The sequence below is a fragment of the Bacillus rossius genome, chromosome 6, assembly GCF_032445375.1.
Source record: "Bacillus rossius redtenbacheri isolate Brsri chromosome 6, Brsri_v3, whole genome shotgun sequence".
Classification (NCBI taxonomy): domain Eukaryota; kingdom Metazoa; phylum Arthropoda; class Insecta; order Phasmatodea; family Bacillidae; genus Bacillus; species Bacillus rossius.
In genome coordinates, this window is record NC_086334.1 from 15,701,124 (window position 1) to 15,727,176 (window position 26,053).

At 44.1% G+C, this 26,053-nt stretch overlaps 1 protein-coding gene across 1 annotated transcript; it reads left to right on the plus strand.

The window, feature by feature from the left end:
* Positions 1-1,416: 1,416 nt before the first annotated feature.
* On the plus strand, positions 1,417-24,700 carry LOC134533394 (uncharacterized). Its single transcript, XM_063370914.1, has 4 exons — positions 1,417-2,730; positions 9,297-9,641; positions 23,204-23,303; positions 24,666-24,700. Exons 1-4 carry the CDS (start codon positions 1,417-1,419, stop codon positions 24,698-24,700), a joined length of 1,794 nt encoding a protein of 597 aa, XP_063226984.1.
* Positions 24,701-26,053: the final 1,353 nt, after the last annotated feature.

Here is a 26,053-nt window from a genome sequence, read left to right on the forward strand (position 1 = left end):
ACTACGTTAATTTCTGCCGCTATTAGATAAAACTAAGTAAATATTTGGTGAAAGTATTTGTAAATAAATACAGAATTCACGACAGCTATCGTGATTAATTTACAGGAAATTTCTTTAAACAATAATTACTCCAAGAAAATGATCACTCAGCCATCATAACGAACAACCAGATTGAAATGAAACAAATATATGTAAAAAAAAAAACATTACTAATTTTCTTTTTGAGGGGTGTAACTTAATATATTTTACTGTGTTCGAATGTGAAGCATTTATTAGAAAAGTATTTTAATTAGTTTAAAAAAAAAATGTTCTGATAAAGTTAAAAAAAATTAGGGACAGAATCAATCTGCATGTTGCTATGTAATGCGTGTGTGTATAATTTCCGTTAGAATAAAGAACTGAGCTTTCAAACACGTAGTAGTCGGATAAGCGCGGGGATAGCAGCGCCCCTGGCGGCGGCCAGGAGCACCTCGGCTCTTGTGTTGACAGCGCTGCCACCACTCACGCCGGCAAATATGTCCCTCGGCGAGGGAAATATTGACGCGATCCTGTGTACACCGCGCTAATTACCGCACAGAAAGATATCGCCTCCTCGTCCGCCCCTTCAGACGCGCCTCCTGCCAGGCTTCTTCTGCTGCGAGGCCGTAGGAGCGCCGCCCGGAGGGAGACCATGGAGTGAACACGAGGTAGACTGACTCCCGTCTTCTGCGCGTGTACCGACCGTTGCTTCGCGGTTCTAAATGGGTAATTTTGACGCTGTCCATGTTTCACCTCGCCATCTTGCAATTTCAAATATTTAGAATCCCCTTGCAATAAAGCTTCCGTGCTAAATTTTTGTTTTTGTTTTACAGGTCATACGAATTAGCTTTGGCTCTTGGTTGAAGTCAACAATTGTGAACTGGTGTGGTTATCATGATAGTTGTAGTCGCCCACGTGAAAAAATAATAAGTTATTTCCTCGTGGCGCTCACATACTCGACCCTGATAGTAAATATGAAGTTGCTAGTTGCTACCCGCTGGAGCCGCCACTTGTTAACGGTCCAAAACGACGAGTGAGTCACTTCGTCTTGTTCCGAGGACGGAGTCCTTCGGCATGCACCGTGAGTTGTCGAGCTGTGCTGGCCTCGTAGTGTCGATATGTGCTGGCCGGGCCGTGTCGAGCTGTGCCGGCCTGGTCGTGTCGAGCTGTGTTGGCCGGGCCATGTCGAGTTATGCGGGACCGGCTGTGTCGAGTTGCTCTAGCCTGGCTATGACGAGCTGTGCTGGCCTGGCTATGTCGAGCTGCTCTAGCCTGGTCGTGTCGAGCTGTGCTGGCCGGGCCGTGTCGAGCTGTGTTGGCCGGGCCATGTCGAGTTATGCGGGACCGGCTGTGTCGAGCTGCTCTAGCCTGGCTATGACGAGCTGTGCTGGCCTGGCTATGTCGAGCTGCTCTAGCCTGGTCGTGTCGAGCTGTGCTGGCCGGGCCGTGTCGAGCTGTGCCGGCCTGGTCGTGTCGAGCTGTGTTGGCCGGGCCATGTCGAGTTATGCGGGACCGGCTGTGTCGAGCTGCTCTAGCCTGGCTATGACGAGCTGTGCTGGCCTGGCTATGTCGAGCTGCTCTGGCCTGGTCGTGTCGAGCTGTGCTGGCCGGGCCGTGTCGAGCTGTGCCGGCCTGGTCGTGTCGAGCTGTGTTGGCCGGGCCATGTCGAGTTATGCGGGACCGGCTGTGTCGAGCTGCTCTAGCCTGGCTATGACGAGCTGTGCTGGCCTGGCTATGTCGAGCTGCTCTAGCCTGGTCGTGTCGAGCTGTGCTGGCCGGGCCGTGTCGAGCTGTGCCGGCCTGGTCGTGTCGAGCTGTGTTGGCCGGGCCATGTCGAGTTATGCGGGACCGGCTGTGTCGAGCTGCTCTAGCCTGGCTATGACGAGCTGTGCTGGCCTGGCTATGTCGAGCTGCTCTGGCCTGGTCGTGTCGAGCTGTGCTGGCCGGGCCGTGTCGAGCTGTGCCGGCCTGGTCGTGTCGAGCTGTGTTGGCCGGGCCATGTCGAGTTATGCGGGACCGGCTGTGTCGAGCTGCTCTAGCCTGGCTATGACGAGCTGTGCTGGCCTGGCTATGTCGAGCTGCTCTAGCCTGGTCGTGTCGAGCTGTGCTGGCCGGGCCGTGTCGAGCTGTGCCGGCCTGGTCGTGTCGAGCTGTGTTGGCCGGGCCATGTCGAGTTATGCGGGACCGGCTGTGTCGAGCTGCTCTAGCCTGGCTATGACGAGCTGTGCTGGCCTGGCTATGTCGAGCTGCTCTGGCCTGGTCGTGTCGAGCTGTGCTGGCCGGGCCGTGTCGAGCTGTGCCGGCCTGGTCGTGTCGAGCTGTGTTGGCCGGGCCATGTCGAGTTATGCGGGACCGGCTGTGTCGAGCTGCTCTAGCCTGGCTATGACGAGCTGTGCTGGCCTGGCTATGTCGAGCTGCTCTAGCCTGGTCGTGTCGAGCTGTGCTGGCCGGGCCGTGTCGAGCTGTGCCGGCCTGGTCGTGTCGAGCTGTGTTGGCCGGGCCATGTCGAGTTATGCGGGACCGGCTGTGTCGAGCTGCTCTAGCCTGGCTATGACGAGCTGTGCTGGCCTGGCTATGTCGAGCTGCTCTGGCCTGGTCGTGTCGAGCTGTGCCGGCCTGGAGCGCCTACGCGGGTCGAAGAGGAGGACCCCCGTGCTGGAGGGGGCGGTGCAAGGCGGTGGCGTGGCTTCGCCCAGGGGGTCGTCGCTCACGGCGGGATTTCACATTCAGGAAACGTTCCAAATAAATCACGATTCACTTTAACCCGGAATCATTTTTTTTCTACCTCTTCTTTTATGCTGATTTGCAGTGCAGAAAAGATAGAAAGGGGGTGGGAAGAGTAGGAGGGGAAGAAAATATGTGAGGAGGAAGCTTCGAAACTCACTTTCCGCAGCATGAAATGTCGGTCCGAAAACTCTCGTTTGATCCTAGCTCGAGGTTCGTCAAAACTCGCTGTAAAAAAAAAATATGTACCCTAATATGGCAGCGAGAAAGACTTATTTCACGAAGATGATTGTCGTTCACTTTCTTAATCTTCAAAAAAGACAAACGACGGCATTTTAGCATATATTTTTTTGAAGGGGGGACTAGGTTTGTTTTATTATATTTGCTTGCAAACATTTATTTTGATGAATAACCCAACCTGCTATTCCATACTCCCTCCTCTTCCTTACGTACATCATGAGATATGAGAAGATTATTCGTGTTATGTTTGTTTGATACTGGAAATAATGCACGATTTAATGACACAAAATTTTTCTTATTATCTTTCCCTCAGCATATGTTCTTGTTCTATATCAAAAACAAATATTAAAATGTGGTTTATTCGTATGGTAGGCACAAGTTACTAAATTATTTATATTATTACTGCGAAACGGGGCACGATTTTTTTTAAGGCTTTCTTTTTACCTTGTCATTTAACATCAGATTTACTGTTAACCTTGCCATAACATCTGGTTTGTTAGGCTGCAGTACAGGGTAGAGAAAACAACTGCTATACGTTCTCATTTTGGACAGAAGCGAGTACAGCTGTCAATATTTAATTTAGTCAATTAAATATCTTTGTGTCCCCGTAATAGTATTCTCTTCGTGAAGGTCAGGTTCAACAGTAAACAAAAATTCAAATGTTATATTAATTTTTTTTAAACTGTCACTATTAAAATTGTATAGGCATGTTCATTTGCCATTGAATTATTATTGTTACTTCATCACTCTTATATGCATACATACAGAAATTTCAGGAACTACATGTAGGTACAAACTTTTGAGGATGATCGCTAGCTTAGAAAAAAAACCACAAAGATCTCTATCCAGGAAATGCTTAGTTTGCATAGACTATATATCGAACCATATTCGATTATTGCACTTGGGTCTTCGATATAGCACAGTGCACGCGGGAATAGTTGTCAGTGCTCCCAGTGTGTGGTGGCCAGACTTTAATGTTCCCGACTTCGACTTTTGGGAAACACATAGTGGGGTGCAGAGTGATGGAGGAGGGGGAGGGGCGATTTCAAGTTTTGGCACCTGACACGTTAACCTGTTCTTAAATATCAAACCATCATCAAAACAGCATTGGAATTACTCCAATAGCATAGCTTGCTGCTTTACCCAATACAATATCAACACGTTAATTTTTTACCTGTCACGTTTAACATAATGAAAAATTGCTCGTAGCTATGTGTAAATTTGGATTAAGTTTTTTTTTTTGAGGTGCATTCGTGTATTACGAGGTTTGGTCAGTTGGCCTCAGCGTCTTAAAAATAATAATAATAATAATAATAATAAATGAATGCGAAGAGTTTGTGTTTTTATGACTTTGCCAGTGTAAAAGTTTGTTTCTACCAGAATGTATTTATTCAACCTATCAAAGCTTTAATTAATTGATATATATCACGTATTATGCGTGTAACAAACGAATATCGTCATTGGCGTACCCAAATTTCGCGTGGTGACGTAGCTGGAATGTTTATCACTGTCAGATGTCTGGTTATTAATTGACGTTTAACGAATTTATGTAATCCGTTACTTGAAATTTCATCCCTCCTGTCAAGGCCATCCAGCAAACTCTGACTTGCTATGAAAATATACCTCTCGGTGCAAAAAGTGTTTATATGGAAGGAAATCGAATTAAAATTAATGGGTCCGCCTACCCGGGCACACATACGGTGTACAGAGATTCAGAAAAAACCACGCGATTTGAAAATTGCTCAAGACATCTGAGTGTCTGTTTACGAAAAGCGTTTAAGAATGCTCTGGGTGTGAATGTCCATATTTTGTTTTTAAACTGTATTTTTTTAGTTTTTTTAAAAATCTAAAACGCATGTTTTCAGAATAATATTTAGACATGAAATGCCCGGTAAAGATTTTTGAAAGCATCCGAGGGCCTTGGATTACATAATTATCTTCATTTTCCCGCCATATTATGTTATTGTTACCGCTCACATTTCGCAGTTGTCTTATGCACGAGAAGACTGCGCGTAAATTCACATCCTTGCGCTTAAAGGCGATACAGCACTAGAAACACCAGCAAGCGTCGCACTTATCATCCCGCCTCACTAACACAGATACACCCCTGACTATGCGGGCCCTGGTCTCACATTTTCGTACACTGGTTCAATATGTTCGATTCACCATGTCCAGGACATTCAAGAAAATGTCACCAGAGGCGTGGATGAGAACGCATTTTCACGCCGCCGTCCATATCACCGTACTTTTCTTTTCTTTAGAAACACGTGTGCAAGTACTACGTTCATCAAACATTCAATTTGAAAGCGTGGGCAAAGAGTTAATCCGCAGCTCCAAATACAAATTTCATCCTGGTATCGTCATGTTTTGCATCTATAGCCGCACAAGTGATATTACCAATTTCACGGCAGAACAGTGCTGAATGGACATCGCACATGTTGGTTTTGCGGCGGCCTCCCCCCCCCCCCCCCCCCCCAACATGCCTGCCTTGTCAACGTGGACATGCGAGCGGCGTGGTGATGGACACACGACCTACAGCTGATGAATATGCAGGTCCGTAGGTGAAAGCTTCCCCCACGGCTAATAGCAGGACCTGCACAATGCGGTCACCCCCATGGAAGCAGGCACGAGTATAGAGGTACAGCTGCGAGCAGTTCGTGGTTGTTGTCGGGCGATAATTACCTTGTGGGGACCTGCTGCGCGTGTCGTGAGTAGGGTTACCAGACACTGATAATAAAAAAGGAGGACATTCATCTCGCAAAAGGAGGACATTTCACTAAAAAGGAGGACAATATATTTATTTAAAAAAAGCCATGAATTAATTACAACGGAGTACGATATTTTACAATGTTTTGGCATTTAATACAGTTTCAGTATAAAGAATCAAACAAACTACGCATATACAGCATATTAAAAACACGTGCTTCTGCATGTGCTGCTACCTGTCAAGCTGTCATAGAACTACTTACTAGTGGGATGACTCTGCGGACAGCGTGCGCTTTACTCAGAGTGTAACTGCAGGAATTATCTCACTTAATAAAAAGCCGGACATTTTGGAGCATTAAGGAAAATCCGGCCGGACGCAAAAAAATACATAAAAAGGAGGACATGGCCTCCTTTTGCCGGACGTCTGGTAACCCTAGTCGTGAGGCAGGCCCCATTCGACCCTGTCTGCGTTCCGCGTCAATCGCCTGAAAACATTGTCACGTCCGCGTGGCATTTCGCCTCTGATCGGCGCGAAAAATAAAGGGTGGCGGTGGTTGTTTTCAGGTTGTTGGTTAAATCTCTCGCGTTCGAAAACCAAAACAGTAAGCCTCTTTCGGAGGACGTGATTTTTGGAACCGAATTCCATCACGATAAATCAACTAAGTTTTTTATTAATGTCGTTAGCTAAAACGTGTGCCCAAGCCTGCAGAGCACGAGGACGTACTGAAGAACATCTTTTGGTGAGTTCACAAACAACATTGCAGCTGTTGAAGGCACTGAAGGTACCATTAAAAAATAATCTGCTTATTACATTTTCATGTAACCTAAACTAATTATTTTTTATTCTCAAGCGAATATTATCCCATGAATATGTAATTACTTAATCGATTGCTGTTCTCAATTCGATCCCTATGAGAGTAAACATGTAATTTGTGCATAAAAATTAAGAAAAATTATAAAATATAAAAAATATATATACTTAAATTAAAAAAATAATACATCATGGTCCTTTGAGTCCTTGGTTCGATTTTCGGGGAATGTACCAGTAAAAATAAACAGCAACTTTCCAAAAAAATTACCAACAAAACAGATTGACTACTACCAAGGCATATATTATTTCAGCCTTATGAAATCACGACGGCCATCTTGGATCTGCCATCTTGTTTACGTCTGCTAGAGTTCGCTGCTACCATATTTGTTTAATTTTTACGCGCTAGAGCACAGTATTATTTATTACCAGATTGTAGGCTGTCTTAGCCTACACAATCTTATTGACTATGTTAGCTGCCATTTATAAAATTTTACTTTCAGCCAAAAATACCGGAAAACTTAAAAAAAAAACTTAATAATATACTGATTGATTCGATCGATGCATGACCTCGGTTCGATCTTTAGTCGATGTAAAAAAATGTTTTCTTAAAATATATTAATTATTATTTCAATTTAGTATCTTACAGGCTTTTGGATAATACAGCAAATTTCCGGACATTTTAATCAAGAATTCACCTCCAACAAACAAAGAATTCTTCGTAATTTCAGATAGCTGAAACTTCGTAGAAACTGCGACATATTTAAACTTCCGAGTTTTGTTTAAATATGATTGTCAGTATTAACAAGGCAAACACACACTTGTGGAATAAATATATATATTTTTTTCTCGCACAAGTCTTGACCAGTTTTTGAATTGATTTGCTTGCCTACCAAGAATATTCTAGCGGGCTCATGTTTATGAAGTAAGTGGAATTAGTGCCGGCAGCGATACATTCACGGAGATATCTGGATGAATTCGCAACCAGCGTTCTTCGTCAGTTCGAGGTCGAACGTTCTGATGGCGGTCTATCGGAAAGCTCCGGAGACGTCCATGCGGCTGTCGACGCCGCGTCGGTGGAGGATGGGGGGGGGGGGGGGAGGTTGTCTTCGGCGGTCGAGGAGACGCGGAGAACGTCTGAAACGAAAATTTGCCTCGCGGGGGAGGGCGAGGGGATAGGCTGCTTCCAATTTCGCGCCACATTTGCCGCGGCGCGACAGCTGCCGCTCTTGCCGCGAAGGGCTTGACGTGGGAGCGGTATCAGCTGCGCCACCGCCGGCCGAGGACGCCATCTTGTCCTCCCCCGCCCTTCCCCCTGCCCTGCGGCACCAGCGACACACACACACACTCTCTCTCTCTCTGGAGATCCAGAAGGAAAAAAGAACAAAAACGCGATTAAAAAACTCCTCAATGTGTCCGAGTGGTGTGTGTCCGCGAAAAATATTTAAGGATACACTGAGGCAAGATGAATAGTTCTGTTTCCGTTTTTTCGTTTTTTAATTTTTTTTATGAGAGGGAAAATAACTAAAACGCGTGTTTTCAGAATGAGTTTTGGCATTAAACATCCGGTACAATTTCTTTAAAGCACGCAAGCATTACTCCTTTACCTTCATTTCTTCAGCGAGCGTCGCACTTATCATCAGTAGCGGATCCAGAGGGGGGCTAAGGGGCTCAAGCCCCCTCCAAAAGCATCTGGGTCCACTATTGTTTTAGAGTTTGCCTTGATAAAGCCTAGCCTCAGCTGGGTCAAGCCCCTCCCAAACCAAAATCCTGGATCCACCACTGCTTATCACCCCGCCTCACTGACTCAAGACACACCCCTGGCTAGGCGGGCCCGTTAAAACCAACCAATTGAAAAGGGGGTTGAGGGTGGGTAACATGCTCAGCTAGGACGCTAGTTGAACAGGAAAATTAGTTTATATTAACTTCTTATAAATAGCTATATGTTTTAATCAATGGCGGACTTAAGGTAAACATTGGTCCTTCATGATAAATCTAAATAAAATAATATAAATTTATCGAAGTGAAATAGTAAAAATTACATAGAATAACCAGTAGTATTGAACTTAACATGAAAATTTCAATTCTTTTAGGTATGTTAAAAATACAACCTAAAAGCTAGTCTTTCATTTTGTCAAATATTTTAAAATAATGAGGTGAAAAATTCAGAGCATGTTTGAGATAACAGTCTGGGTGTGGTTACCGTATAGCTTAGCGCAGAGGCTGCCAATCTCTAAACAGTAAGGGCCAGTTACTAATGTCTAATAACACATTGGGTCAAATTGCATCCATTATGCGGTCTTTTTTTGTATCATTAAGCACCAACCGCTTTACCCTTTTTCTATGGTTTTAACAAAATATCGGGACTGTGTCGAGGCTACCACCGTTGGTTTAGCGTGAAACCCGAGTAAATGGCTCTTCAATTTTTAAACACGTAAATTTATTTATTTTTTGAAACTGTTATCCTGTTTTTGATGTGTAACATCTTAGCTTTCGGTATACGGCATTTGGTGGGAGTGATCTCGTGAATGTGACGGAAGTCAAGGAACAGAAATGTGTAACAACCATGGAGCTGCCATCTGTGGAAAAGTTCACAAAGACAAAGGAAAAAATTATAGTATTAACTGTTTTATAAATTTTAACAAGATGGGCTGTGTTTTAGTAATTGTTTTTTTTTTTTCAAAAATTAGATTTAAAACCGGAATTTAGTATCTTTTAGATTTTTATTTTTTATTTTTTTTTTTCGGAGTCGTTTAATTATATATTGTAACGGCGTGGACCCCCGTTACCATTTTTCCAGACCCAAGTAGCTTTCCGAGCGGGGTTCACAGACGCCCAGTCAGGTGTGACGAGGTCGAGCCTGTCTGTATCTGTGACTCCCGACATCGACCCAGGCTATAAAAGAACAATCTGGACTCATCGACCTGGGACGGGACAGCTCGCCGGCAGAGTGCGGCGGGCTGTCCCGATGCTCGTGGGCCGCGACCCGCACCAGCCAGCGCCCGGCTCCGAACTGACGGTCGGCGAAGATAGCAAGCGAGTGCCGCTCGCCGGGCGGGGGCGAGTGGTGGGGGACTCCCAGGTCGTCGAACCGGGGGGCCCAGGAGGACCACGAGCGGACTCGCCGGCGCACCGACTGGCGCTAGTCTCCAGCTCCCCAGAATTTTTTCCCATGACTAACAGTGCAAAACTGCAATGGCGCATGTCCAAAAAAAAGAAACTGCATTAAATGAAAACTCCCCATTGCATGAATCATTTAAAGAAGGTATGTTTTGGGCACGACCTGTGTGCTTCGCGACGAGAGAGTTGTTCACTCCACGACGTCACCGCAGCGGCGAAGGCCCCCCCCCCCACCCCCCCCACCATCACCCCGCCGGCGACGCGTCGCGCAACGGCCTCGCCATGAAAATTTCAGCGCGCGCTTCAAGGCCCACCGCCACTCCGTCAGGGTAGTTCAGCTCCTGCGACACTCGGTCCGCCGTCGATCGATAACACTGGGTTGTAGTGGCGGACCAGCGGGGGCCGGGAAACTAGTGGACCAGTGGCTAGTGGACCTGGGATTCATGGCGGGGAGCCGCTGCCAGGTGAACCAGGAGGTTACGAACCTCTCAGGAGGACGCAGTGAAGACCGACCACCGGGGTAGCAACTGGTCATCGACGCTACAGGCGAGGTAGCACGAAGGGCGCACGCCAACACCTTAATCTCTAGCGAACTCGGCTCTTAACTACTGGCCACAGGGACGTAGCCAGGGGAGGGGTCCGGGGGGTCCGGACCCCCCCCTTCCCGGTTCACGAGAAAGAAGCTAAACCCGAAGAAAATGCAGAAGATTTGCTTAGGTTACCTACAGAGATAGTGTTTGTGAAGGATTATTGATGTCCATACTGGGCTCCGGTAGTCTCTATCTTCCCATTTCTTACTCAACTTTCCTCGAGCTCGGATTTCAAAGAGGGCAGTATTTGGTTCCGACATAATCTATTTTTGATATCAGTTCACGCACTTCTACGGGCAAATTTCCTCAGTCAGTCGCAATCACACGTCTAACATGGACAAGTTCGTGACGCGGACGAAAAGAAAAAGAGTAGCTGACTCTCCTCAGGTAAGTTTGATGTTATAAGATATTATTTTATTTGTTAAACCTATGCACATATTATAAATCCGAAAGTGTGTTTGTGGGTTTATTGGTTTGTTTGTCCGTCTTTCATGCTTCAACAGAGTGAACCGAGTGACTTTATTTTTGATATGCAGACAGTTTAGTAAAATTTTAAATTGATAATGAACACCTGTGCACTAAAGTTAGAGGTTGGGAAATTTCACTTATTTCTGTGTCTAATGTATTTTCTCTCGTTTGATCAATGGTTGCTATCTTTGCTAAAAGCCATTTTAGTCATGACGCGGTTGAATGTGATTTTATTGTTTGTTTGTTTTTGGTCTGTTTATTGGCTTTGATATTCTTATGGCATGGAAGACACTGTGGCCCAATCGTAGAAGAATAAAAAATACAAGTGTTTGAAACTTAGTTAATGACCAAATTATTAAAGGGAAAAAAAAGTGGTTATCATTTCAGTTTTTAGAAATTATTTTCCCACTATGACGAATAAAATTAGTGCTTAGCACGCGGGATGAGTATCTCACACTGTTGAATCTAAACACACTTTTCTGTGTATTGGTTGTAAATGGTTTAATCAGTGGCGTCTCGTCAGGGCAAGCAAGGCAAGCAGTGCTTGCCCAGGCAGTTTCCAGACATTGTATTTTTTAAATAAATATTTTATTCAGAATAGTATTTTACTTTGGCTCGTGCAGTTAGGTGTATGTATTTTTTACACTATCTTCTTGGGACCCAATACTGTGCGCTGTGCGCTATAAAAAAAGAACTCGTTGACACAAAAACATGCTGTTTTAGAAGCGTTGCTAGGTTTAGAAGCGCTGGCAGGACCGCTTTCAGCAGGAAGGCTGCCGCAGTAGTTTCCTTTCGGGAGGGGGGGTGGCATGGTACAAAGGTTCAGGGAGGGGATTGGCTGGAAAAATACGCGGTAGAAGCTACGAAGGTAACGCGATTTTTCTTTTTTTTTTCTTTTCCTAACCTAACTAAAACTAAGTGTATTTTGGAGGGGTCCGGGTTAGGGAGGGACCTAGGTGCGTCTCAGGCCGAAGCCTATACGCCTAGTCATGCTGGGATTAGCCATGCAAGGAGAGGGTCGCATGCATCATGTGCTAGGAGGGGATTGGCCAGCCATGGCAGCGATTGGCGCCATGACTAACTCCCCTCACTCTTAAATCTAGACTATAACTAGAGATAGGTTGGGCCCAGGTAAAACCTGCATAGACACAGGGAAAACCCTGGGCACATTCATGCGGGATGCAAATTGGCATGCATTACGTGTAGGAGTTTACAGGAGACAGAGGATGGTCTGGATGAAGTGTTGGACAGAGTAGAAAAGAGTCTACCATGCGGGGGTTGGGAACTTGGACTCGTAGTCCGCTTTGCTTTTTATCCAGGACTGGATTTAGTGACCAGGGACGCAAGCGCCCCTGGTGGTGAGTGGTTGCACTGACCACTCACTCCGCCGCCAGTCAGCACCTAAAAAACTAAGAAACTAAAACAGAAAAAAGATAAATGACTTACAAACTAGGCATTTCGTTACGAAATATGCAAACACCCAACTCAGGGATGGACGTGCAGTGCTTAAGATAAAACTAAAATAAGAACTAAAAATATATTTATTTTTTTTATTTTTTTAGATTTTTATTATTATTTTAGAAATATATATTTTTGATGACTATTACTTAGTATCTAGGACTTATTACTAATTTACAAATCTCTAATATCTACTACTATACTACTAGTTAAATATAGAGGAACTGTCGGTGTATAAAGTTACAGGTGAATTAAGTCAAGACCTATTCGCATTCTGGCATTGTTGCAAGCTTGTAATTCAAAATCCCATGTCTTTCAGAAACACAACCGGCACTGGAGGTGAAGCCTGCCAGGCGGGCCATGCCCATCGTACATAGGGAGTCAGCCCTAACACAACAGGCAGCGAACTCCCGGGAGCCGAACCTACACCTGCGTGCTTCGGACCATTTTGAATAAGCAAATTATTCGTTAATGTCTATAATTTAAGTTTCAACTCGCGGGAGACTGATTGGCCGATCGCTCAGCCAGCCACAGCACACTACGGAGGTCTGTGAGCCAAGATTGAATTTGGCATTTTATATTTTCCATGCAACTCTGGATCTTGTTCGCCCAGTGATGAAATATATGGGTTTCTGCTTATGGCACATTTATCATAGAATTTTTGCGCAGTTCGGAAATAATAATGTTTTAAAAGTTCGATTTTGAGCTCTCTGTGCATAGCCCTTACGGGGCAATACACAGGCGCATCTGTCGCAATACGAATACTCTTATTCTGAATTCTCTGTAGCTTGATTAAGTGAGATTCCGCTGCTGTTGCCCACACCGGCGCTGCGTACGTGAATATTGGTTTTATTAGTGCGTTATAAATTATTATTCCGTTTTTAACAGAGCTACCTAAACGTCTGCTCATGACGGGGTAGAGGGTCATGAGCCTAGTGAAAGCTGTTTTTCTTTTCGCCTCTATGTGATCGCGCCATAGTAGTTTCCTATCCATGTGTACGCCTAAATATTTAACCACATTTTTGTGAGGAATTTGCTCATTGAAAAGTGTTAGTCGTGGTCTATCTTCAAGTGGCGGGAGATGTTTACGCGTAAAAACTATAGCTTCTGATTTAGTAGGGTTTACCTTAATTCGCCATTTTGTGCACCACTGTTCTATTGAATTTAACGCGGTTTGTAATCTGTCTGCTGCGAGTTCTAGAATACTAGATCTGCTAAACAATACCGTATCGTCCGCGTAGCAGCCAAACTGAACTGATCGGTGTGCGGGCTTAGGCATATCGTGGATATAAATATTGAATAAAACCGGCCCCAAGATGCTGCCTTGTGGGACTCCTGCTTTAATTATTTTTAAATCGGACTGTGCTCCTTCTGTCGTGACTCTAAACGATCTATTTTCTAAATACGAGGCCAGTAATTTAATATAACAATCGGGGAAGCCAGTTTTATATAATTTATAAATTAAGCCTTCATGAAGTACTCTATCAAAGGCTTTTTCTATGTCCAAAAACGCTGCGAGATTATAGCTATTCTGATTGAACGCAGTTATTATTTGTTCTGTCATACGGACCAGTTGATGCGTTGTTGAATGCGCGCTGCGAAAACCAAATTGTTCGTCCGGCAGTACGTCATTTTCTTTAATGTGAGTATTTAGTCGCTGTAGAATTATGCATTCAGCTACTTTTGACAATGTACTCAGCAGACTAATGGGCCTATAATTTTGGGGCAGTGTCTTATCTTTTCCGGATTTATGAAAAACTATCACATTCGCTTCTTTCCACTGCGATGGAAAATACTGTAGTTTAAGTATTCCATTTATTAATTGAGCTAGGTATTCCAAAATTTCATCGGGCAGTTTCTTAAGGACTACTGCCTGAATGCCATCGTTTCCCGGTGCCTTACGTGGTTTCATACGCCTGATAGCCTGTTTAACTTCCTGAGATTGAGTTAAGTAAGGTTTTGAGGTTAAAGGCTGATTAAGTTTAATTGTAAGGTCTCTGTATATTCTGGCATTAAATTGCGGGTCACAGGGTTCGATATTAGGTTGAAAGGCTAATTCAAGGGTATTCGCGAAGGCTTGTGCTTTGTCTGTCGGTGTAAAAGCGAACCCAGTGCGTGTTTGTAGCGGAGGTATTTTATCTATCTTATGAAGGAATCGCTTTGTCATACTCCAGGTGCTACCATCTTGCACCTGTAGCTGAGAGACTTTCGTCTCCCATTGGCTGCTCCTCCATAGAGTTATTTCATCGGAAATTATTTTCTGTAATTCATTAATTCTCGCTTTAATGTCGCGCTGCCTACGTCGAGTATATTCGCGCCTTAATCTATTTTTCTGAGAAATTAAATCCCTTATATACACCGGCAGTTCATCTTGCTTAAATCTAACCACATTTTCTGGGATGCACGAGTTAATTGCAGTTTGAATTTTAACTGTAAGTTCAGTGACTGCTGATTCGATGTTATCTTTTGTTTTGAAGTTGGCAGCATCGGCTGCAGGCAAATTATCGACTAAATACGTCTGAAAGCCTCTCCAGTCGGCTTTCTTGTAGTCTTTAATTTTTCTCGGAGGACTGATGTCAGTGTCCACGTCATCGAATAGTAGATGTACTGGAAAGTGGTCAGACGACATTTCGTGAAAGACTCTGAGTTCGAATCCCGTTTGAACTCTCTTATTTAATGCAATATCTAAAATATCGGGGTTGTGCCTTAGTACTCCGCTATCGTGAGTGGGCTCTGAGGGAGCATGTACTTGATAATTTTTGTTAGACTCGTGTCTTTGCAGCAGTAGGCCATTGGCTGTATTGCTCCGACAGTTCCAGTCTTTATGTTTGGCATTAATATCGCCGACTGCTAGGAATGTGGGAGCTGAGCCATATAAGATGTCCAGCTCGTTTTCAGTTAGTGACCTGCCCGGTGGTGCATACATCGAAATAAGCACAATTTGTTGTTTATTGACTTTAAAAGTAATTGCCACAGCTTCTAATTTATTAAATTCAGGTAAATGAAATTCACTATGTTGTATACTTCTGTGGATTAGTAGGGCAACCCCTCCACTTCTGGTATCGCGGTCGCGCCTATAAATAGTGTAATTTAAGATAGTTAGACGATCTGTTGGAATTAAGTGTGTTTCGTTTATCGCCGCGATTCTAATATTATGTTTAATTAAATGATCGGTAAATTCGATTATTTTATTTCTAATTCCTCGCGCATTCCAGTAAAGGATGGTACTTAATCTACTGTCTACGGGGGTAGTATTAATGGCAGAACCTAAATTAAGGGTGTGCAGCATTAAAGCTGGCCGCTAATGCTGTCACGAAGCCCGTGGTGGCTTTTATTTTGTCCTCTATTGACTTGGACGGATTACACCAAATAGCCATTAAAATGCACATTGGTTCCAGGACGTGTGCCAGGTTAGGGTCCTGTGTAATGGCATCCGATTGGCCTACGAGCTTCAGAAAGTCGCTCGCGTCCATTGCTGGCTTCTCCGCGGGATTTAGCTGCGGTGAAGCAGTTGGCATTACTGTTGGTGAGTCAGTCTGCAACGGGCTGGCTTGTTGTTGCCCAGGCGCGACTTTCTTGGAATCACTGGGGGGAGTGGTGGAGTTGGGTGGCGCCTTAGTACCTGGCTGATCCATCACTTGACCTTGCGCCCGGCCTTTACCGTTTTTGTGCCCCGAATGGTGTTTCTTCGGGGGCCTCTGGGGCAGGGGCTGGCCTCTAGGCCTGGGTGGGTTTGCCAAGACAGGATACTCCAGTTCATGCCTATCGCTCAGCACTGAATATTGGTTAGGGCTCTGCCATTGCGGGGGGGCGGGGTAGCTCGGGGCTCGCCACGGCTGCCTTGGGGGCTGGGGGCAGTAGCCTGAGGGGCCGGCTTGTTGTGGGGGCGGGCGGACTTGAGCCGCGGCTGTTGCTCGCTTGTTTTCGCGCAATGCGCGTTTGGACTGCAGCTCTCTGTCTTTCCGCTCCTGTTGCGGGAGGTGACGCCAGTTCTCCCTCTTGTAGGCCATGCAGCCTCTGTAATTTGCGCAATGCGGGCCTTCACATCGCGCGCACTTTGCCTTCGTCCTGTCACCTCCCTGGGGGCAAACCTCGGTTTTGTGCCCTTGGCTGCACCATCGGCACACAGGGGAGGCTCTGAAGCCTTTTGCGGGGTGGCCAAACCTCTGACAGTTGCCACATTGGAGGGGGCCTTTAGGGTGTCGATAGTCCTCAACACGAATGCTGAGGCCTCCGAATGACTTCAGGTCGTAAATCCTTTCTGGATTTACGGCCTTCGGGAGCTCTACGACTAACTTATTTATAGGCTGCCTTGTCTGCCTGTTGTACAGAAACCAGAAGTTCTGCACTGGAAGACCCATTGCGGCGAACTCGGCCTGAATGAATTGTTTGTCGGTGCTGCTATGCACTCGACAAAACACAAACTTGTTCGGGATCTCGTCCCGTTGCAGCAGCACAGAGTGTTGCACTCCGGCCTGCTCCAGTGCACGCACTGCCCTGTGGTACTCCTCCACAGTGGCAGTGTGAATCATGAGCTGGTCATGGCCGCGACTGACGCACGACCAGCGCTCCTGCAGTGCTGCATCCAGCACTGTTTTAATGGCCGGGTAGCTGTGGCCAGAATCAACAAATACATACAGGGGTTTCACCTGCATTTTCTTTGCCTGAGGGGCAGGGTTTGGCGGGGCAGGGCTCGAACCTGCGGGCGTGTTGGCGGCCGTTTGATTGGCCGAGTTGTTTGCCCTTCTGACTGGCTGCTTGCGAAGTCGCTCGGCCTGCTGCCTGGCGATCGCGGGGTTCGTCAGTGGGGGGCGCAGTCTTTCGTCCTTTCCTCCCGTTTTTTGTTTTTTTGAGACAACTGTTGTAAAGCCGTCGTCGCTAGAGATTTCTTGTTCGTCGTCGCTCGGCAGGGGCACATCGATGCACTCCTGCATCACCTGCTCGTCACTTAACTGGTCAGTCATGTCGCTAGTTACACCCTACAACGCACTAACACCCACTGACCACGCACCCGGTATTAAGCCGGGTTGTGGCTAGGCTGTAGGGTTAGCTACAACCCGGGTTGTTTTGCACGCTTACACTTCTTAGAAAAAAACCTGGGAATACCACCTGGCCTGTGTGCGAGCAAACAGGCTGTTCCTGGAATCTCGCAGCTCCGCTTGACGCGTCCGTCCTCGGCCAAGGCTCGAAGCGAACTCCAAGGTAACGCTTTCTTGCCGAACTGGAGCGAACATGGCCGAAGCAGACTGTGGAATTTTTCCGCCGACTGCTTCGGCTATGTCCGCCACAGTTCGGCAGGGCAGGTGGCGATGTCGCGTTTCAGTCGGCGGTCGTCTCTCGGGGCGCGCGCATCTCTCCCGTGGGCTGTTGGCTGGCAGTGCGTGGGGGATTTGTGGGCGTACGATGATACTCCACTCCCACTTAGTATATAAGTAATGTAGAGTAGGTATTTTACTATCAGAATAATGTAAGTCAATCATTATTTTTCAAAAATAATGTATTTAAAAAAAATGTCAATTTTTCTACCTGTGGAATAGTCAATGTTCAGTTAAGAAAACTACTTAAATAGCACCATTTTGTACCTTGAAATCCATATTTTCCCGGCGGAGGGCCCCCAGACCCCCCCCCCCAACCTCATCATGTTTTGGTGTGAACGGAGTTATTGCTTCCCCTCATGTAAACCTCACGCCTCGCCACTGGGTTTAATACGTGTAGAAAAGTCTTTCAAGAATTAAGGTTTTGTATACCGTTATACAAAAATGTGTACAATTCCTACTTAAACTTTACTGCAATCATTGTTATAAATTATGTTACATTAGCACTTTTCTTACTTTAGGTTAGGCCTTGAATAAATGTGTTTCTTTTCTCATAGTAAATTATTGTAGCCCCTTCTCTTTAAACAGAGTAAACAGAGGACAGAATGAAAAGGACTTTGCATGTTTTTAAAGTCATAATTTATAGAAAGTAATTCTTCATCCATATGCTCTACTTCAACGAAACTTTGTAACATATGGTTTCTGGGCTTTTAAGAGTGAGAAAAAAATTAATGGTTTTATCCTCTTACCCTCCCCAATAAATGAATAAATAAAATAGGTGCTTCCGGTGCCCATTTACACTAACACGATCGTGATAGTAATTAAATAATCTCACCGAAAAACTCAGTTGTATGCAAAAGTGCTTTGTTTTATTGACAGAGAAACAGCGGCGGAAGGATATATAGTAGATGCACTGCTTTCCAAGAACTGTCCAAAACTGTATTTTTAATATGCTGAGTAACTATTATTTTAAGAAATATCTATGTTTAAATATTAGGTTTAGGGCTACATAAGGTCTTACAAAATTTTTTGGTCATTTATAAATTTTTAAAAATCTAAGAAATGTATAATTAGGATTTTTTCACAAAAAATATTAAAAATTTTGATGGATAATTTCAGTCTAATGAAAACGAAGAACAATCCCGGAACATTGCCAGCTGTCATCTCGACCCACCACTTCCTGGACCTGGACCAAGCAAGATTGTCGAGTCTCAACAAGATAGGACCTACATTACACAAGATGCAAATCAACATTATTCCTGCAGTTCCTCTCACACACCTCTTGGACAAGGAGAAAGCAACACCAACAGAGATCCATCGATGCAAGTAAGTTTATCTAAAGTTGATATAGGAGTCATTTCTGAAGATATCTTTCACTCTTCTGCACCAGTAATCAAAATCACTGTAGAAAATTTACACAATGTATTAAAGGAACTTTTTGTCCCAGAATTATCATTCAAGTTTCCTTCGACTCAGTTCAAAAATAAATATCTGAAATTCCAGCACAGTTGGCTTCAAAGATGGGGATGGCTAGCATATTCTAAGGTAAAAGATGGAGCGTATTGTAAATACTGTGTTCTTTTTGCATCAGACTGTGTAGGGAATGATGACTTTTCTGTACGAAATGCCTCATTAGTAGGCCAACCTTTTAGAAAATGGAAGGATGCATTGGAAAAGTTTCAGAATCATTCAAAGACTAATTACCACATGTTAGCAACAGTTTCTGCCGAAAACTTTCTTAAGGTGATGTCAGGGAAACTTCAGGATGTGGCAACTATTTTAAGCAGTAAGAGGATGAAAGAGCGAGAAGAGAATAGGGCTGCTATACTACCTATTATTGAAACAATAATTTTTTGTGGTGAAAATGAGCTACCTCTTCGAGGGGATGATGACAGTGGTCCTATCACTCTTGAAAAGCCCGAAAAAAAAGATGGAAAGTTTAGGGCTCTAATTAGATACCGAGCAAGTATTGATGAAAAACTGAAGAATCATATGCTTCATGGCTCCAGAAATTCGTCCTACTTCAGCCCAGAAATTCAAAATGAAATAATAGGTATTTGTGGCCAGCTTATTCAAGAAAGATTAGCAAAAAATATCAACAATGCTGAATGTTTCTCCATTATTGGGGATGAAACACTGGATGTGTCGGGTCAAGAGCAGTTCTCACTGTGTATCAGATATGTAATGACTGAGGGCCAGCCATCTCTCAGGGAAGATTTTGTAACTTTTTTTCCACTGACAGATCTATCTGCAGAAAATGTGACTACAAAAATTTTGGAGTCATGCCATGGTTTAGGTATTGACCTAGACAAATTAATTGGTCAAGGATATGATGGAGCTTCCACAATGAGTGGTTGTAAAACAGGTGTTCAAACAAGAATCCTCCAACTCTATCCAAAAGCAATGTATGTCCATTGCTCAAGTCATCGCCTGAATTTAGTCCTCTCTGAATCACTTAATGTACCATTGATCTCAAACAGCCTTGGAGTTTTAAAAGAAGTAACCAAGTTCTTTAGGCACAATGCTCAAGCAGGAAACCTTTTAAAAGATAAAATTGCCAAGATTCTGCCAGAATCAAAGAAATATAGATTGTTGGCAGTCTGTGAAACAAGATTTGTTGAGCGTCAAATCTCTATTAACACATTTGTTGAGCTTTTTCCTGCAATAGTTCCAAGTCTTCAAGATCTCTCAGAACTGGACCGGTCATTTTCAAGTACCGCTTCAACTCTTCTATCTGCTATGGAGAAAGGAAGCTTCTTAGTGTCAGTGCTAGTTTGTGAATATCTTTTCAGTCTGACATTACCACTTTCAACATACCTCCAAAATCCTCAACATGAACTATCTTCAGCAGTTAAGTTCAGTGAAGACATTGTACAGGTTCTCAAAGACCTCCGCACAGGTGAACAAGATAAAAGTGAATTTCACAAGATCTTCCAGAAATCATTAGCTATCGCTGAAACCGTTTTAGAGTCTCAGATTGATATTCCAAGACAGGCAAAAAAACAAACTAATAGGGACAATATTCCACATGATTCACCCGAAGAGTACTATAGAAGATCAGTCTTCATTCCTGCTGTAGATTCACTCATTGTGAATCTACACCAGAGATTTAGTCAAAACAAAGTGTTCTTGTCTGCCATTGAGATGCTGCTTCCAAAAAACTGTAAACTGGAACATACAACTGAAATTATGGAAAGACTGAAAGTTTATAATGAACACAGAATTTCACAAAGTGCATTTGAAGGAGAGTATATTCTGTGGTGTAAAAAATGGAGTTCAAGTGAGAGAGATCTCTCACCATCTCAGATTATGTCAATTTTAGATGCATGCGATAAAAACTTTTATCCAACTATTCATTATTTACTGTGTGTTTTGGCATCTTTGCCGGTCTCTACCTGCGAAGCAGAGAGATCATTTTCATCACTAAAAAGAATTAAAACTTACTTAAGGAATAAGATGTCAAAAGAGAGATTAACTGGCTTATCATTGATGTCTATACATTATCCTGTACCATTTAAAGCAGATGATGTGTTAAATGTTATGGCACGTAAAGGAAATAGAAGGCTGTTACTGTAAATATTTGTTTTTAATACAACTTGCATGTGTGATTAATGTTTTTAAGGACCTTAATGTGTTCTTATGTATTTATTACTTGTCTGTACTTGATACAAGAATGAAGAACAATATATTTAAACATTAAAAATATTTAATCAAATTAAAGAGTTATTTGTTTATTTAAGTAATTTTTATCTCATTAATTATCAATTAATCTTAATGTGATACTCTAAATTTTAAAATGTTATTATAAAGAGCCAGGCGACATACAAATTAATTGGACCCCCTCCTTCGCAAAATCCTGGCTACGGCCCTGCTGGCCACACCAGGAGCAGAAACGTGCCATCACAGGTATGTCTAATTTGATGCAGACTAATGTAAGTAAACAGTACACACACTCCTCAGTGTTTAAATGTAAAATACTCGTCAGTCAAAAGTCATGTTAATATGATATTGTCAATGCCAAGCGAGCAGCGCTAATTTCTCGTAATTATCCCAATGTAGCTTGGTTCTGAGATAATATTCAGTGCAATGGTTTTGTTTACTCGCCAGTAATTTGTAATGATAGTAATGTGTAGCCTGAGTGGAGCGAGCAGCGAGTAATTAGGGTTTCTTCCTCTTGCCTGGGTATAGTATACTAGCGCTGTGTTGGTAAAGATGTTTTATTGTGGTGGCCTGATGTATGTAAAATTATGATTGTGAACGATATTTAATTACTATTGTTTATTTGTTTATCAGGCATAGGATGCAACACAGCGGTATCGTGTTTGAGTTACATACCAGCCCTTCAGCATTATGAGAAAAATAGAGTTAAAAAAAATAGAGTCTGTAATTATTCATTTGAAAAGTAATAAACACATGTTTTGGAAGCTGTATTGCTATTTCACACCCTTTCTATCCCCGAGCCCTTTGTTGGACTATTTACAGTAGTCACCAACAATTTAAAATTTCGGTCTGCTAATCAAATTATTCAATAGACGATGTTTTCTGCTCCGGCAGCGAATTCTAGCGGCGAGTGCCCAAACTACGCGTGATTCGCGTCCAGAAATATAGTTGAAAATACATCTTGCGTATAGCTGTCACGCTCGGCATTATATTTTAAAGTATTCTACGTTAAATTTCGTGTCCGTGTTTCGTATTATAAGTGTATTTTCAACGTGAGAACACATGAATTTGCTCGTTACTAAGATTAGATGTTAAATATCTCTGGCGCGTTCGTGCTGAAAGACTCTCTCTCTCTCTCTCTCTCTCTCTCTCTCTCTCTTTCTTTCTTCATTTTCTCGTTATTTTTATTAGTTATGGGCTATTTATGTAAATTTATCTACAACTCTCTGGATGAATTTGTTGTTCTGTCACACACATTTTCAACATATATTTATTTAGCATAATTTAATGGGTGTGAAAGGTTGCGCAAGTGCTAACAATTACAATCACTTTACAGCAGTTATGTCACAGTTAGTAGATATCTGTGGCAGACGAACGAATGCAAGAGAGCTACAGTACTGATTGTAACGACGAGAAAATTAAATAAAGAAAATAAAAAGGAAAAGAAAAAGCAACTCGGCGTGTGAGACCTCACCTTTACGCTGCACTGCCCTTTCTCCCTTTCCGTTCCCATCTTCACCACCAGCCCGCCCGCGAAGCGAACTCGAGGAACTCAAGAAGCAATCCCGCACTTGCGTCTCTGGGGCTAACGTTTAAGAAGTTATTAAGGCGTTTTCGTAACGGTCCAACTTTTTTATCCTCGTACCAGATTTAATTTCATCGGTCACTTGCAATCCCCCACTGCTTCGCAGCAATATTTTCAGAAACACTGTACACAAAAACGCCAAAAAGAAACTCACAGCAGTCAAATCAGGAGGTTAGGGTTCGCAGTAAGCGACCTGGGACTCCTACACGGGCCACGGGTTTCGATGCCAAGTTCCTGCACTCTGCCCCCCTAGGCCCGCACTGGCGATGATGAAATCCCTGTCAGGCAGTCGTGACGACTGCTTGAGGGTTGCCTCGTTGAGCAATAACTCTTGAGCCCAGTGCGCTTCGGTCTGGAAGACGTTTTACGTTAAAAAAAAAAAAAAAAAAAGCGTCGGGGTGATTTCCCGGCTGCGTGACGGGCCGCTACGTAAGCCCGGACGGGCCAGAAACGGGCCTACGGGCCTCGGACAGCCCAGTGTTATCGATCGACGGCGGACCGAGTGTGGCAGGAGCTCAGCTACCCTGACGGAGTGGCGGTGGGCCTTGAAGCGCGCGCTGAAATTTTCATGGCGAGGAGATTGCCCGACGCGGCGGCGGCGGCGAGGTCGAGTTGGGGGGGGGGGGGGGGGCCTTCGCCGCTGCGGTGACGTCGTGGAGCGAACAACTCCAACTCCTAGACTTGATGTAATCTTTTGGACATACGCCATTGCTAAGCACATGTATGTCTTTAGAAGAAAACTACAAAAAACACAGATGACAAAAACACCAATTAAGCAAAAAATTTGTGTTTTTTTTTTTTTTTTTCGTTCTGTTAGTCCATTTTTCATTTTTTCTCTTTGTTTGTTGACCATATTCCTGTTGTGGAGTATTGTGTGGTGTTTATATCCTGACAACAGCAATTTTTTGCTTAATTGGTGTTTTTGTCATTTTTTTTTGTAGTTTTCTTCTACAGACATACACGTGCTTAGCAATGGCGTATGTCCAAAAGATTACATCAAGTCATGCACTCCCATTGCACAAATCTTTCAAAGATAATTCCAGCTCCTAGAGGCGCGACTCTCGTCGCGAAGCGCACAGGGCGTGCCCAAAACATACCTTCTTTAGATGATTCATGCAATGGGGAGTTTTCATTTAATGCAGTTTCTTTTTGGGCATAACGCCATTTCAGTTTTGCGCCGTTTTAAATGGGAAAATTCAGGAAAAATATGAAGATAAACAATTCACAGAAAACAAAGACTGAATCAGCTGATGTCGGGCAAACAGAACCAAACGATGAAACCAAACAAGTATTACGGACAAGCACAACGAAGACAGCAAGGACAAAAAAGTTTCAACATCTAAATATCAGATAGCACAAGAATTCCGTTGAAGGAACTTACATCAGACAGCTCGCTGAAGGAACCTTAGTCATGAAAAATAACACAACAATACAGACGAACACAGTGGGCTAAAAAAGAGGAGACATTAAATGCGTTGCCTGTATTTCGTCAGGACACCAATCACAGTAATTCAGGGGCGGAAGCAAACGAGTCCCGAGTGGGTCGGTAAAATAAAAGTCAACGGCTTCTCTCTCGGACTGCCGTCAATTACAAGCAAGAAACCGCTGTTGCAGTCTAATAATGGACGTTCGGAATTTCCCCCCCCCCTCCCTCTCGCGCGAAATTCCAGTCCCCCCTCCGTTGCCCGCGGGTTGCCGCTCGCTGTAGCAGGAGACGCCCTGGGCGGTGGAGTGACTTCAGATCATCGTGGTGGTCGGCGGTTCAACTCCGTAAACAACGAGGAAGGGTAGTACGGCGAGGGGAGCCCATCGATTGTGAAACACTCTAAAAATACTTGTGCTTGTTGGTGAAGGAGGGTTGTGGTTGTGTTGGGAAGGGGGGGGGATATTGATATTTGTCGACGGACGCGCGAGGGGGGTTGGACGCCGGGCCGAAGCGGGAAGGGGAGGGGGGAGAGGAGTTGCGCGCGCAGGGCCGCCCAGAGACGCGCGACGCCCGGCGTCCTAGCCGCCGCGGGTCAGTCGCCGCGACGCGCGCCCGCACGCGACGTCGGGCCCCGCCGCTCCCTCCCTCCCCCTCGCTCCCCGCGCCCGAGAGGGGCAGAGCAGCGTCGCGACGCCCCGGAGCCGCCGCGGGTACGACCACAGCAGCTGCTGCATGGCTTCGCTTGCATCGTGGGTGTGCTTGCCTGCTCGCGCCGCCGCCGTTACGCTGCTGACGAGCGAGCCGTTCGCGTAGCTCCCGCTAGCTTCAGTTGTTCGCAATTATTTTTTTTATATAAAGTAATGATGTGACCGTCAAAGCTTTTTATTTTAAATGTTATTTGATTTGAAAAAAAAAAAAACGTAGTGAACACCCACGCTAACCTCTCTTAAAAAATAACTTAAAAATTTGTTTAAAATTCCACAGAATCAGGACGTACCAAGTTGAAACGTCTCGTAGCGTCACAATCGATTAGTCGAAGTGCAAACACTCTGGGCACACAGAGCGGGAACATCACGTGAGGGGAGGATAACTTGCGTGGACTGTCGGTTTAAACGTTGCGTAACGGAACAGGGCCGTACTTCGGGATATGGGATGAATACTAAAGACCCGCTTCCCTGGCGAAACACTTCTCTGTCATTAATAATAATTAAAAAAATTGAAAACTGAGAATTTATATCACAGTATTTTTTCACCCGTGTGTCTATATGGCAGCGGGCGCCGACTTCGATAACAATCCCCGACCTCTGGGTTTAGGGGCTCGAGTCCGCTGCCAAAACATTCTGTACTTTTCACGGATAAAATCCTTGGAAACTCACTTTCAAAACTGCAAGGCAGAGCTTTGTAAAACTGCCAATGGTACAAAACTTTGCCTTGCAATTTTACAAGTGATATCGTTGGCAATTGAGAGATTCCAAGGAATATCCTCGTAAAAAGTACAGAAAATGAAATTTAAAGTGAAGGTAGGGTTCGTAAACTAAACGCGAGACCAAAACACTCAAGAAGCGCAATACGCAAAAAAAGTTAAACAACCATTTTCTGGTATGCGTTCATAAATTACATGAGACAAAAATAACGCTTCCCCAACTTTCGAATTCTTGCTTTGTATTCGGCTTGTGTTGCGCTTTTTATATTTAAAATAGAGTAGCACAAAAACTTTGTAAGATGTGTATAGAACGCTAAGATTTTATTTTCACTGAATGCATAACGTTTTACCGAGTTAAACGTATGTGCAGTGAAAGTAAATAATTCTTTTAAACCTAATTAACGACAATTTCACACGTTTTAATGATAACACGTTATTAAAAAAAAGTCTGAAGAATAATTTTTTTCTGCAGTTTTACAATTTCAAGATGAAGTGTTGGTGATATCTTTCGA

Coding starts and splice junctions, on each gene's coding strand:
- LOC134533394 (XM_063370914.1), top strand. CDS start 1,417: ATGTCGAGCTGCTCTAGCCTGGTCGTGTCGAGCTGTGCTGGCCGGGCC. Junction 2,731..9,296: donor CCAGGGGGTCGTCGCTCACG/GCGGGATTTCAC, acceptor CCATTTTTCCAG/ACCCAAGTAGCTTTCCGAGC. Junction 23,304..24,665: donor GGCGGCGGCGGCGAGGTCGA/GTTGGGGGGGGG, acceptor TTGCGCGCGCAG/GGCCGCCCAGAGACGCGCGA.